This window comes from Pavona decussata, unplaced genomic scaffold (assembly GCF_977016875.1).
Source record: "Pavona decussata unplaced genomic scaffold, jaPavDecu1.1 SCAFFOLD_84, whole genome shotgun sequence".
NCBI lineage: Eukaryota > Metazoa > Cnidaria > Anthozoa > Scleractinia > Agariciidae > Pavona > Pavona decussata.
In genome coordinates this window covers 1,432,895-1,446,864 of record NW_028145502.1, presented here as the reverse complement: position 1 = coordinate 1,446,864, position 13,970 = coordinate 1,432,895, and the positions used below count along the sequence as shown (strand labels likewise).

Genomic DNA, 13,970 nt, shown 5'->3' with positions numbered 1-13,970 from the left:
AAGATCTGACTGTATACTAGGTGACATAGTGTTTTTTAGTTCCTTTGTGCAGTCATTGAACAACTGTGTAAGGATTTCGGTACTTTCCTTGTCGTGCCGTCAGTGGAAGACGTTGCACCATGTTTGCTGGGAAAAAAATCCGACTTTTGCATTCTCTGTACTCTTACTTCAGGTCACCGAATGGTGCGTCTATCCGTTGATGATCTCGTTGCCGAGGCCGTAGAAGCTTTCAAAAACAATGAATGCATCGAAGAACCACCTGAATTGCCAGCCATACCAGTAAGACGTGTTTTTCTTTCTGTCATATTACATTCAAACCTTAGGCCTTTATGATTGTTTTTGCTGTCAAGCCAAAGTCATGCAGCAGGCTCATCCTTAACACTATATCGAGTCTCTGTCTGTCTGTTTGCCTGTCTATCTGTCTTTTAGTCTGTTTGTCTTCCTGTATGTTTGTCTGTTATCGAGCCGCCGTGCAGTGTGGTCAGAGGTAATTTAAGTGCTGCTCGAAGCTTGTTTCACAGCTACACCATGAACCTTGAATTATTTTCATAAACAACGAGGTTACAGCAAGCGTTTTAGTTTTTTTTGTTTGTTTCTTCAAGGATGAAGAGACTTCTCCCAAAAAAGTGAGCATCCAAGACCAGCCTGCAGGCGAGTCCCAGGCTACCACGCCACAATCAGCTGCGGTTGAAGAGGGATCTGGGGACAGCAAAGGTATTGAGAACAATAAGTGTAGTTAATGTGTTATTCTGCACGTTTTTTTGAGGAGCTTTTTCGGAGGAGGAATGCAAAGCGATTCTTACGATACGATACAATACGACAATTTTATTTACGCACAATAAAAGTTTTTATTTGTCCCATGATCTCTTCAACTAATACTTGTTTTTGTTTGGTCGGTTTTTGTAGCTATAGAAACTGATGATGCCAACAAAGTTGAAGAGAAACAAGCTAGTGAAGCAGGAGAAAGCGAAGAGAAGAGAGATAAAACAAAGGAAGAACTAGAGAAAGAAAGTACAGAGGCTAAAGAAGACGAAAAGAAGTCATCATCAAAATCAAAGGAACCAGAGCCAGCACCGTCTAAAACCAAAGGACCCACGGTTAGTGGTTACGCTTGCTCAAATTCTAAATTCCCCTCAAGGAGTGTGTCTCCTTCTGCTACTGCGCACACGATCTGCGCATCTCGAGATAGTCTGAGAAAATGTGATTTCTTAAGGATGGTTCCTACTAATTCCAACGTATTTTCGCGCGGTTTGTGACTATGGGGCGGGGGGGGGGGGGGGGGGAGATCTTAGCAAGGACTATTGGAATCCAAAAAGAAAATTGAGGGCAACCACGCACCGTGGGCAGTTTTAGAATGTGTTGAATGTATCCGTCGTCATGTTCTTATCTTCTTTTTTGATTTCATCTTGTAAAACAATAACTGAGGAGACCTAATTAATATAAGCTTCATAGTTTCCTTTAGGTCTCCTCGCCATTGTTACATCTATTTTTTCTATTTTTGTTTTAGTTTTCGTTATATTTGTGGTGTGGCAAAATAAATAAACTAAACTAAACTAAACCATTATACCATACCCAAGAGATAGAGACCATTAAATTGTCTTCTGGTTCTACTTGCAAAGCGAAATCAGTAACATCTAGCAACATTTCTTGATTGTTTTTAATAAAACAATTATTCCACTCGCGCTTGTTGGATATGCGATGATTATAGCCAACTAGGCGCCTCGTTAGCTATCTGTCATCTCATATCCAACACGCGCTCGTTGAATAATTGTTAATTAGCTGAGGGCCACATGATCATTTGTGACTCACTAACGCACAAATTCTGCCAACGTGGTTGCTAACTCAGTGTAATTATCACGACTGTTTTTTCCCTGTTCTTTTGATAGCTGACCACTCGCGCCAAGCTCGGATCAAAGGCTTACGGTTTCCTCAAAAAAGGAAAAGCTACACCGGATCAGCTGTTGGTTGATATCATGGTGGAATCTGTAAGGTAAAACCAAACAACTTAAATCTTATTTATTATATCTCTCAGTTAGTACGCGAGGTGTGATTGGTCAATTTTGCGTGCCATATTTCACTGTACGGCCCGCTAAATTCCGCTGACCGTTTCCCTTGACTTCCACTAGTTTCCTTTCCCACACGCCTGATTAACCTCAGAGATTCAATAAATATCTCACTAACCTCGTTTTCTCGGTCTGGATCCTCGCTTTTTCCTGTAACTCGGTCCGTAACTAACAGTACGGACCTCGAACTCGGTTAGTAAGAGGTACAAAGTTACCTCTAAGCGAGCCCCAATATGCATGAACATTCTCGTCAATGTTCGCATACATATTTTTATGGTATTAGTCGGGAGAATTTGTATCAACATCGACACATCCTTTGGTGATCAATTCCTTTATTCTCCTGACTTGTATGTTTAATTGAGTAGTTATATTGTAAGGAGAAATTAGACTCTGATCACTGTTGGGGCTTAAAAGGTTAAAAAAGCGGAGGAAAAAACTGATGTCCTATCTTCCTGCGTCCCATTAAAAAGGCCATCTGCGATTTGCTTTGAACCTCATTATGAAAGTAAGGCTGAGTGCAAAGTTTTTATTATGAAAGCAAGTTTTCATTCGTATGTAAACAAAACGTATTTTCATATGAAGAGCTTTGGACGTAGCCTCGCTTTCACAATGAAGTTCACAGCAACTCGGAAATGGACTATTTCGTCTGTTTCACCACAGGGTGCCTAAACAAACACATATTTCAGTTTTAAAAGATTTGCAGTATACTACATATACATCAATGAAGCCTCAGTTTCGTTCATTTGTGGCTGGGTGGCTTAACTAATCAACGCTCTTCTTTTAAAGGCAAGTCCCTGAGGGAACTGGCTGGATTATGGACGGTTTTCCAGGCACCATTAACCAAGCTAAGGTAAATTTTTATCGCTTAGTAGTCGTTCACTTTGGTGCATGATTGCAACCGTTGATAAATAAAATACCTTGCGCGCAACTATTTATGGTACGATCAAAGTTTGGGAGAGTCTGGGTCGAGCAACATGGGCAACAGACGTGTTTTTTGAAGCAGCGTAGCGACCTCCCAAAATTTCTTACTACTGGCTCTGATATCATCTTTAAACGGGTAGAATGGCTAAACCGAAAAAGAAGAGAGATCGACGGACCTTCACAAGCGAGGGTGAATCTCCAGAGCACAAAACAGCTCGCCATGATAGCGTCGCCAGCGATGAGATTATAGACGAGGAGAAAAAAAAAAACGATCAAAGTTGGCTGTATTACGGATTGAGAATATCAGGAATATCTCTGCGGTATGATTATTTAAAGACACATTTGAATTGTGTTGTCTGAGTGCTCGTACCCTGGTCCCCTCTCCTCAAGCAAAATTGAGCCGCGGAGCGGTGACCGTTTTCTTCTCTCGTCGCTTTGCCAATCGTTGTCACCGCTTCGCGTCTCAATTTTGTTTGAAGAGAAAGAAGAATGAAACCTCTGGTACAAGGCTAGGTTGCTTCTTTAGACAAGCGAAATTTGATTTATATTTTGAAATCTAATGGCTCTAAATTTCCAGTGTAAGGGAATTTGTTATGATCCTGTCCGGTTTTTCTTATTCCGAATTATTGAGGCCGATGGAACGCTTTGACATTTCGCGGAAGAAAAACTCCAGTTTTGTCGCGAATTTTTGACTTTTCAACCAAAGAGTACAGCTGTGCAATTTTTGTCCCCAATGTTTGTTGAACATTTCTACGACTTCTTTTAACTCTCTTTCTCCTGAGATGACTTGCTCTTCATCTCTCGGGTCCTTTAGGAAAAACTTAAAACTTCTATCATCATCGACTACTTATTATGTTAAGGGTGTACAAATATGACTTGTCAATACTTTGCTTACCATATTGTCTAGGTTTAGTTATCATTTATTTCTCTGGGAGGGAGCCTATTTCTTACAAGCCTCATGGTTTTTATTAGGTTCCCTCGCCACTTCTTTTCTTTCTCTTGTACTTTAATCACTGTAACTTTGTAATCACTCTAACCATTGTAATCATTGTAATCATTTTAATTTATTAATCATTGTAACTTAATTGTGTGTGGAAAATAAACTAAATAAACGACGCGTTGTTGTCCCTTGACTGCACTCATGGTTGTATTGTTTCCCTCAGTTGTTGGAGAAAGCACTGAGTGGCTATGACGCTCAGAAAGAAGCTAAAGACGCCAAGGCAGCTAAAGAACCCATCAAAGTTAGCAAAGCAAAGAAATCCCGCCTCGCACCAGATCCACATCCCCCTGCTGAGGTAAGTGTCAGCATGAGGAACGTCTGTATTGATTTGTTGGTGTTCTCTACAGCTCCTCTCGTTTTTTTTCTTCTTTAGCTCTAAAGGACGGTGCCTACCTTTGTTACTGCGCATACGTTCTGCGCATCGCTAGATACTCGTGTTTTCTATAGGGCTACTTATACAGGGATATTTTTGCGCGGTTTAAAACTATGCTGAAAAAGCAGAACTTAGCAAGTGCTTTTGGTATCCATAATGAAAATTGGGGGTAACCATGCATTTTACAGAGATAATAAAGCTTCAATTTGGAAAAAAGAAAACGCGCCATACATTGCTTTGTATCTTACTGCTTTTTAGAACAATTGTTACTTAATTATCTCTAAAAAATGCGTGGTTACCCCCAATTTTGTTTTTGGATTTCAATAGCCCTTGCTAAGATCTGCTTTTTCCGCATAGTCATAACTCGCGCAAAAATACTTCGGTATTTAATAGTAGGCACCGTCCTTAAAAAATGCGCACTCCCTTTACTCTACGATCTTCACAAAAGATGAGAAGCTGTAAACAGGCTGACAATATCTAGTGATGTTTTTATTTATTTCCAGACCCCTGTGCCCAAGAGCGGTATTGACCTTGTGTTGCTGTTCGACCTGCCAGATGATATCTCACTCAAGAGAGCTGAAGGAAGAACATGTAAGATTGATACCAATGCAATGGTTTCAAGAAATATTATTTTCTTTGTTTCGGTATGACGCGTACTTCTGGTCCTTTAGTGACAGAAGGATTTTTCAAAAGTGGTCAGACATATGCCTTGTTGGAATTTTAACCCCAGATACAATACATCAGCGTACGTGGGAGGGGGATTTCAAATTAAACTAAGGCCCTGTTTGCATGGAGGGAGGGAGATCCTAGAAGGCAGAAGGCAGAGGTTTTGGTCTGACTCACTGGTTACCAACTAGAGAAAGAAAAGAAGAAAATTTGTCGGCCTTTAGCAGCTGAACACCCGGCCGCCATGTTTTGTTGTTGTTGTTGTTTTTTTGTCCCTTGTACTGGGACCTTTCGAGCGAAGGTAGTTTACATGGTTCTAGGATCTTCCTATCCCTCAGCTAGGACGATCCTGGCGCTAGGCTAGTCACCTAGTAAGTGTCGTGACAGTGACCCTTTTAGCAGGTTCCCAGATGACTGTAACAGTAGAGTGCGTCGAAACTTTCTAATGGAAGTATGTTTGCATTTAGATGATCCCCTGAGTGCTGAACAGTACCACCAAGAGTACAATCCACCAGTAGATGGGAGCTACACAGGAATGAACAAACAAGAGAAAGTTGTACCGGTCACGGATCCATCCAACGACCGCGAGCAAGTCCAGCAGAGGTCAGTTAACTTACGCACGACATTTTAGGTCGGTTCAGCGCAGCCCTATGTTAGCCCGATCTCTGTATGTTTCAATGTTACTTATGTTGAGCCTTGCCAGATTTCCTTTGGTTTCTGTGATTATAACAATAGTCACGCGACGTGGCTAGTATAGTGAATCAGCACTAGCCTCTAAATAGGCTCCCAAGTGGGGCATAGAGCGAAAAGAAAAATTCCGCTCGTCGAGGTTGATTTTTGTCTTCGCCCTATACCCCAATTGGGAGCCTGTTCACAGGCTAAGTAAATACGCGATATCACTTCATTCAGGAAAACCTAGTTCATAAATAAAGTTCTCAAACTCATTAATAATTCAAAAGCCAAAGACAAAGGAAATCATGCACCGTGACGTGTTTGGATATCTGATGAAAAACTCCTCGTTTTTGCATCCGTAATTTCTCCTTCAAAATCAGTTTGTTTGAGAAGTTACATCAAACACTCGTCACATTGTTTCATCACAATATCAAAAACCTCGAAGGTCGTCAAAAATACTCCGCTACGCGTCGTATTTTCAACTCTCTTCTCGGTGTTTGATATGTAATGAAACACTGTGTCTCGTGTTTGATATATTACTGCCTAAACTAGCGTGAGACGAGCAGTGCTTTTTATTTTCTTGTGTTTGTGCTTATTTCATACCGTTTTCCACGGACCAAAAAAGCGTAAAGCGGCATACGCACGTGCAGTGCTCCTTAGCTCTTTTGTTTATCTCAGGGCAGTTCACACTTGTAACATAAGCATATTAGTACCCTTGACGTGAGCACAAGCATAATAAAAGAAAACATTTCCCTTTTTTTGTGGTTTTATGACAAGTTCCATGCGGTTGTGACAATATGTGTTTGTTGTTTTCATGCCTCAGAATCGTAGGTTTTACTGACGCGTGGCCCAAGCTGGAAAAATGGTTCACCAAGTTTGGAATCCTTCAGCGAGTTGACGCAAACACCATCCAAGGTATGTAGTAAATGCCAGGTCCTGACTCTCCAAAGTCAAGTTTTGCTGAGGAAATGAGCGACTGGACTGTGCATTATGGACGAGCTATTAGCTCTTGGGCGTTACGAGTGTAAATAAATAAATAAATGATGATGATGATGATGATGATGATGATGATGATGATGATGATGATGATGATGATGATGATGTAGATGATGATGATGATGATGATGATGTTGATGATGATGATGATGATGATGATGATGATGATGTTGATGATGATGATGATGATGATGATGATGATGATGATGATGATGATGTTGATGATGATGATGATGATGTAGATGATGATGATGATGGTGATGATGATGACGATGATGATGATGATGATGATGATGATGATGATGATAGTGGTGGTGGTGGTTGGTGGTGATGGTGATGACGTTGACGATGGCGATAACGATGACGATGATGACGATGAATAGGAATATTAGACATTGACTGCAAATATAGTCTTAGCTACACTTACCCACAGGAGGAGCTCAGGAACTTTATTACTGTATTTCGGGGGAGCTCCGCGACCTCCGTAGGCCAGAAACAAAAAGTGGAGAGCTTTAAGGAAGTAGACCTCTAATAATTTTGTCAGTTTTGGTAACAGTTTGCCACTACATAGTTCTCAAGCAGAATGGTAAGGGAAAAATTGAAAAAGCTCCTTATCTAAGGAAACACCTATATGGCTGAGAACAGAGCTCTGTGCATCAAAGTTTCAGATAGTCACGTAGATATACATTTCCCCCGCCATAGTGCATTTAGGTTTATTCATTTTAAACAAGGAATGGTGAAGATAAGATGCATAAAATGAAATGAGATTAATTGACTCGCTACATATTTAACAATTGCATCATATCGTTACCGTTTTTTTCCTTTAGAGGAACTTTTTGATGAAGTATCTGCGTTGCTGAACGAAACTTACCAGAAACTGATTGCCCCTCCTGAAGAAACCCCTTCTGTAAGTATACACCCATGTTTTCGAAAGATTCGGAGTTCAAAAGTTTCAATTTCCTTGGCTGCATTCATCGTAATGGTGAAAAGAAAAGTTATCGCCGCTTGTTGTTGTTAAAGGGGAAGTATCATGGGGATTTTTACCTCTTTTGTTAAAAATGGTGAAATAAGACCTTCACTTTGTTACAAAATAATTCTAGAACAACGAGAGGAGAGAAATCAACTCAATTCTTGACAGGGACAACTCGTACTCTGTTCTAGCGCAGTTTGGAAACAAAAATACGAAAACTTGAAAAACATTAGCCTAACATTCTTCAAGTTTCAATCCATTCCGACCTACTCTGTCTCTGGCCAGAGGCACTAATCGACAGTTTTATTGCACTGGGGTGATAATTTACAACAAAAGTAGACAATTAATTTTTGTTTCTGTCGACAGACAAACATTTTTGGGTTTTGAAATGACATCAAATTTTCATGATACTTCCCCTTTAAGTCGTCCGTATTTGCCTTCTTGTTCAATTGAGTTGTTGCTTGGATGACTTATATTGAATTTGTTTTATTCTCTAGGAACCTTCCGTCCAGCCTGGACAAACTGCAGAAGGTAATACACATTTGTTGTCTGATTCACTACTTTACCCCTTAGCCTTCGTCACTGCTTGCCCCCCCCCCCCCCCCCCACCACCACCCAATTGAGTTCCGTGAACAGAACAGTGCTGCAAGTTTAGAGGTGTTTGGTCTGCATGTTTGAAAATTTAAGACAGTCTGAATTCTTGAATTTTTTTTCAGGATTTGTATAAAGAAGAAAACGAAATGGCCACAGAATTTCGCTGTTGTCAGTGTCGTAAAACTGAGTCTTGCTAATTTCGTTACGCTCTTTTTGTTTCTGGTTTCCCACAATTTTGAAAGGTGGCTGATCTGATGATAAGGCATAGCTGCAAAGGGTTAGACATCCTGCATTTTTTTTCAACTTGTTCAGTTCTTGTCATAATCCTTTAGTTATCATTTCTTTTCAAGGCGAGCAACCCCCAGGGGCGCAATCCACGCAGGGTGACGGGCCTCCCACCGAGGGCATCGGAAGTGAGAGCGCTGCAGCTCCTGCCGAAAGTGTCCCTCCCGCGTCCGAGGCCCCTTCTGAGGCAGGGGCCAAATCTGAAAGTAAATCTGAGAAAGGAACAACGAAGAGTAAAGGAGATTCTAAACCAGGTAAATGCTGATCGGAACAATTATTACCCTTTACTATCTATATGAGCCCGATGATACTCGCACCTGGAAATCTTTATGCGTTATGGACGGTGCCTACTATTGTTACTGTGCATACGTTCTGTGCATCTCGTAATACTCGGTTTCCTATGGGTGGGGAGTACTAATACTGGGATATTTTTGCGCGGTTTAAAACTTTGCGGAGAAAGCAGAACTTAGCAAGTGCTTCTGGTATCCAAAGAGAAAATTGGGGGTAACTATATATTTTTCAGGATAATAAAGCTTCAATTTGAAAAAAACCCGCCATACATCGCTTTATATTCTACTGCTTTTTAGAATAATTGTTGATTAATTATCTCTAAAAAATGCGTGGTTCCCCCCAATTTTCTTTTTGGATTCCAATAGCCCTTGCTACGATCTGCTTTTCCTGCATAGTCGCGCAAAAATACTTCGGTATTAGTAGGCACCGTCCTTAAAAGTCACAAGCCTCTCGCCCTGGATCGTCAACTGACTTGTTGTTTTGTTTCGCCTTTAGGCTCACCGAAATCCAGAAAGAGCAAAAAGGACCGCTCACCCTCCCCTTCCGCGTCCAAGAAACGAACAAAAAGCCGCAGCCCCACCCCTCCAAGTTCCAAGAAAGGGTCACGGTCGGGTTCGGCGTCAAGGAAGGCCGGGTCGAGGCCTGGATCCAAGGGATCAAGACCAGGATCGAAAAGAGCTAAGTCTCCCAGTATGTAGAAATGTTTTTTTTTTTTGTTTTGTTTTGTTTTATTTTTCAATCTTGTTGCTCTAATGAGTGTCTGCATTAATCCTGGTAGATTTGAAAATGCATCTCGTTTTTAGCTATTTATTTATTCCGGGGTCACCATGGAGACCGTTTGCCGAATTTTTAGCGCTGTTTTCTCGAATAAATTTTTTTCACTTGGAGGAGCCTCTTCAAAGAGCTAAAACTCAAAAGGAATTCGTTCGTTTGCCTTCAAATTTGGACAGTAGCTAGTTTAACATATAAACAACAAAAACGTGTCTGCGAATTTTTTCTTTCGATTTATTTTTTCTTCGAGAGCAATTTTTGTACGATTACTCCACATTTTTTTCATCCTATTTCGAAAATGCCCTATAAGTTTTCACTGCGATTGAATATGGCAAAACGCAGACACGTTTTTTCAGCGCTTTGGGTCCGGAAACTGAGGAGCAAATTAAATTTATTTAGCAAAAAACAAAATTCACTTTGACTTGTAGCTTTAAAAAGGTGATTCGGACGCTCGCAATTAGAGGTCGTGAAAAATTCGACAATTCATTTTATTTCAAAATTCTTGGTATGGTTTGATAGTCAGCTCTATAAGCTTTAATTTGATATAGGGGTTTAGTTATCTACAGTTTAAACTGGACGCGCTACGTCGCTTAAACGGGAGACACCTCTGAAGGTACAGGGTAACCTTAACCTCGTCTCCAGGGACGAAGTAGCATTTGATTAGTCACACTTTTGGATTTCTTTCACTGTCTTGCCAGTTACAAGCGCCTTGTATTGATGTTGTATTGAGTTACCACTAAATTCTCAGTAGTTTCAATTACAAGATTATATGGTCAACTTTAAGGAGAATTGATCTTTTGACTTCTTTCACCAGAAAAAGGCGCTGAGGAGCTGGAGGAAGACAAACCGCCTGAACCACAAGGACCACCCGAGCCGGAGCCTGGGTCAGAGGACTGGGAATATGTCGATCAAACTATTGAAGTGGTTTGTATTCGGCGGCGTTACTCGTAAACACGTTATATAATGATTGGCTTTAACTCAAGTACATCATTGGTCTCTTTTTTGTAAACGAGTGGCTAAGGGTTGCGTTAAAAATAAGTTACTCTGAAGATGACGTCGTCTTAGCTTTTAAAACGTTAGTCATTAATAGTGGTCTGTTTTAAGGATGTTGTTATGTGGTATTTTGCCCGTGCGATTTGAATAACCAAAGTGTCCCCAATTAGTACTTTACGCTGAACACATTGACACTTAAAATAAAGTGATTTAATTTCTAGCCAACGTTGAGGTACTGTGTTTTATTGTCGACAGGATTTCGCCAGCGTGTTGACAACGCAATGGGAGAATTCCGAGGAAACTTACATCGACTCGTGTAAGAGCGTGTTTGGAGAGATAAGGCGTGAAAGGGAACTCATTCACAGATACTTCTACGGTACAAGGTTAGCAACTACACCGCTCTTCATGGACAAACAGAAAGCTTGCTCGCAGGCTGTAGTGAGGCCTTAGCTTAATGAGTCTCCTGTAGCTCGGTGGTAGAGCATCCGAACTTGTAATCGGAAGGTCTTAGGTTCGACTCCTGATAGGAGCCCTCGGATTTTCTTTTTTACGAGTATGCCTGTGTCACTTACTGAATAATACATCATTCTCATTTATTCATCAGGCTTAAAATATTCCATTTGTTCCATTGCGCATATGCCACACATGACATTCCAATCCTAGCAGTATGCAGGATGTTTGTCCCAAGAACCTAGTTTAATGGCCTTAGCTCCCACGAGTCTCCTGTAGCTCAGTGGTAAAGTATCCGAACTAGTAATCGGAAGGTCTTAGGTTTGACTCGTGATAGGAGAACTCGGATTTTCTTTTTACGAGTATGCCTGTGTCACTTACTGAAACTCTCTGTGTTTTTTCTCCAACCAGAAAAGATTTTGTAGCGTTTTTGAAGAGACCAGACGAGAAACAGGAATACGTTCTGCAATGGCAGAAGGTAGGTTGAAAATCTTGAATTAGATGACCATTGATTGCTCTTTGGGGTAGCTCCTCTTTATCGTGTGGCAAATTGAAATGATTAATTCTTTAAGCCCTAACAGTGATCAGCATCAAATTTCTCTTTGATGCTTATTCAACCCCTGAGGTCATGAGAATTAAGGATATGATCACCAAGGTGATTTTTCTTGATATCGTAGTAACTTCTTCCCACTATTCTTATGAGAAAAGTATGGGTACAAGATAGGAGAATTTAATGTCTGATATAAAGGGTTAACCAAGTGTTTTGTTGCAGTCGTACAACGAGGTCGCTGAAGACATGAGAGGAGATGAAGACACTAAAGCTGAACTGCATCAACAGCTTGATGTATGTAGAACGAATTGAAGGGTATAAACTTTCGTCCTACGGTGGGGGAGGGGAGGGGGAGTGGGCCCCGAGAATTTTGACAGTTATTGTATAGTAATAATAAAAATAATAATAATAATAATAATAATAATAATAATAATAATAATAATATTAATAATAATAATAATAATAATAATAATAATAATAATAATGATGATAAATGAAAATTGTGCTTGAAAATAGCTCTGTTGTGCTTAAAAATAGTCTCCTTTTTAGTCGCAATGAATTGTAAACAGTTTTTAATTGTTCTCTTTTCTACTTTTAACTTGTAAATAGCAATTTTGCTTGGAATATGTTAATAAAGAGATTATTTACTTCTACTACTACTACTACTCATAATAATAATAATAATAATAATAATAATAATAATGATAATAATAATAATAATAATAATAATAACAACGACAACAACAACAATAATAATAATAATAATAATAATAATAGTAATAATAATGTATCACTTTGAAGTTTTGAGTTTTTCTTCAATTTTTACAAAGCTGCTATTGCCTTTCTCTTAAGGATCTTTGTGATCGACTCTACGATATCTGCGATAGTCGTAAAGAGCTTGCAGAGAAAGAACGCCAATCGGTGATGAATGAAGGATGGCTGGAAGATCGACTGGGTCTGCTTACTAACTTCTACATTACACTCATGCAAGCAGAGGTGGATAGATACCAAGATACAGTCAGGCTGTTAAGGGATTACTACGTGGGCATGGAAGGTACGGGCCGCTCTCTGTGTTTCACGTTCTTGCTCAGTGTTCTATAACTAGCTTAGACTGCTTGCAGACCCTCTTATCTCTTAAAACAAAAAGTTCCGCCATGTAAGGGCAAGCCCCTCCTTCATTTCACACCTTTGTGGGCGTGAGATTCCGAGTAGACACCGTTCAGTCGTGGCAAGCTGGTGACTCAAGCGTCCTCTGAAAAACTATGCCTGAAAATTTTATAATCTCACCACAGAAATATAAGATATCAAGTTCCATTTTGTTTAACAGGGTTTATTCTGAAAACTAAGCCGATTTCATCGGTAAGGGCCGTAGGAAAAACGCATGTTGTTTGTCAGTTGTTTACGCTCTGATGGTTGATTGTCAACTGAAGTGAGAATGGCCTGGCCAGGCCCCTTTTATACCAGAACTTCCTGTTTAAGATCCTTCGAGGGTTAATCAATCCGTCCAGCGCGAGCTACAATACGGGTTGAAACGAGAAGGGATTGGGACGAGACGTTTCTTCTTTTTGCGTGCGACGCCGCTCACGCTTGGTCCCAATCCTCCTCGTCCCAATTCTTCGCTACGTGTTACCGCTACACAAACTTCGAGAGAGAAACAGACTGCAAGCAGTCTATAAATAGCTGAGCCGAAAACATAAAGGGTGGGATTTGAATGATATAAAGTGTTGTCATTCCGCGTTGTTTCCATTAATACAAGCCCTGCTATTCGACCTGTCTTGATTTAACCCCTTTCAAACCTCTTGTGGACTTGTTTTGAGGTCCAGGGCTCAGAGGAATTAACTGCTAGCCAAACAACGTGCATACAACTTTAAATTTAACTTCTTTTCCTGCCTTTTTACCTTCTTATCGCATTAGATATTTTGCCGCTCTTTTTTAGATCACATTTGAGGTCAATGTGTATTTTTAGCGTATTATATCAATTCTGTAAATCGGTTAACACCACTACTGACGCGCTTTGTTTCATTTTTAGGCAAAATACCAACTGAAGCCATCAGTGAATACTCTCGCTTACCACTCGTGGAGCTGCCGCTGTCAGTAAGACCGCAGTCTGCATCGTCCAAATCAGGAGGCAGCGAGAGTGCAACAAACTTAGCAGCGGTTGAAAAGGCTGAGGTTAAGAGTCCATCGGGCAAAAAAGACAAAGATAAAGGAGCTAAGACTCCGGAACCTGTTGAACCACAAGAGGATGAACAGAAACCGCGGTAACTAAGTGAATACATTATTGGGTGTCAGAGTTGTTTTCAATTGAGTAGAAAGTAATGCGTGTTTGCTGTGATTGGTTGGCAAGATTCGTGGCACTTTCTCAACCAATGAGA

The 13,970-nt window shown here is 40.4% G+C and overlaps 1 protein-coding gene across 1 annotated transcript in view; it reads left to right on the top strand.

Moving 5' to 3' along the window:
- Positions 1-13,970, top strand: part of LOC146475344 (sperm flagellar protein 2-like) — a 45,889-nt gene that overhangs the window by 17,601 nt on the left and 14,318 nt on the right. Inside the window, exons 24-42 of the mRNA XM_085115741.1 lie at positions 173-279; positions 603-714; positions 913-1,097; positions 1,887-1,990; positions 2,850-2,913; positions 4,148-4,279; positions 4,861-4,948; positions 5,491-5,626; positions 6,519-6,610; positions 7,519-7,598; positions 8,159-8,192; positions 8,606-8,794; positions 9,327-9,521; positions 10,417-10,526; positions 10,851-10,978; positions 11,457-11,523; positions 11,818-11,889; positions 12,448-12,649; positions 13,625-13,856. Of these exons, the coding sequence (XP_084971867.1) occupies positions 173-279; positions 603-714; positions 913-1,097; positions 1,887-1,990; positions 2,850-2,913; positions 4,148-4,279; positions 4,861-4,948; positions 5,491-5,626; positions 6,519-6,610; positions 7,519-7,598; positions 8,159-8,192; positions 8,606-8,794; positions 9,327-9,521; positions 10,417-10,526; positions 10,851-10,978; positions 11,457-11,523; positions 11,818-11,889; positions 12,448-12,649; positions 13,625-13,856 (2,329 nt within the window). The remainder of the gene's footprint in view (positions 1-172; positions 280-602; positions 715-912; positions 1,098-1,886; positions 1,991-2,849; positions 2,914-4,147; positions 4,280-4,860; positions 4,949-5,490; positions 5,627-6,518; positions 6,611-7,518; positions 7,599-8,158; positions 8,193-8,605; positions 8,795-9,326; positions 9,522-10,416; positions 10,527-10,850; positions 10,979-11,456; positions 11,524-11,817; positions 11,890-12,447; positions 12,650-13,624; positions 13,857-13,970) is intronic.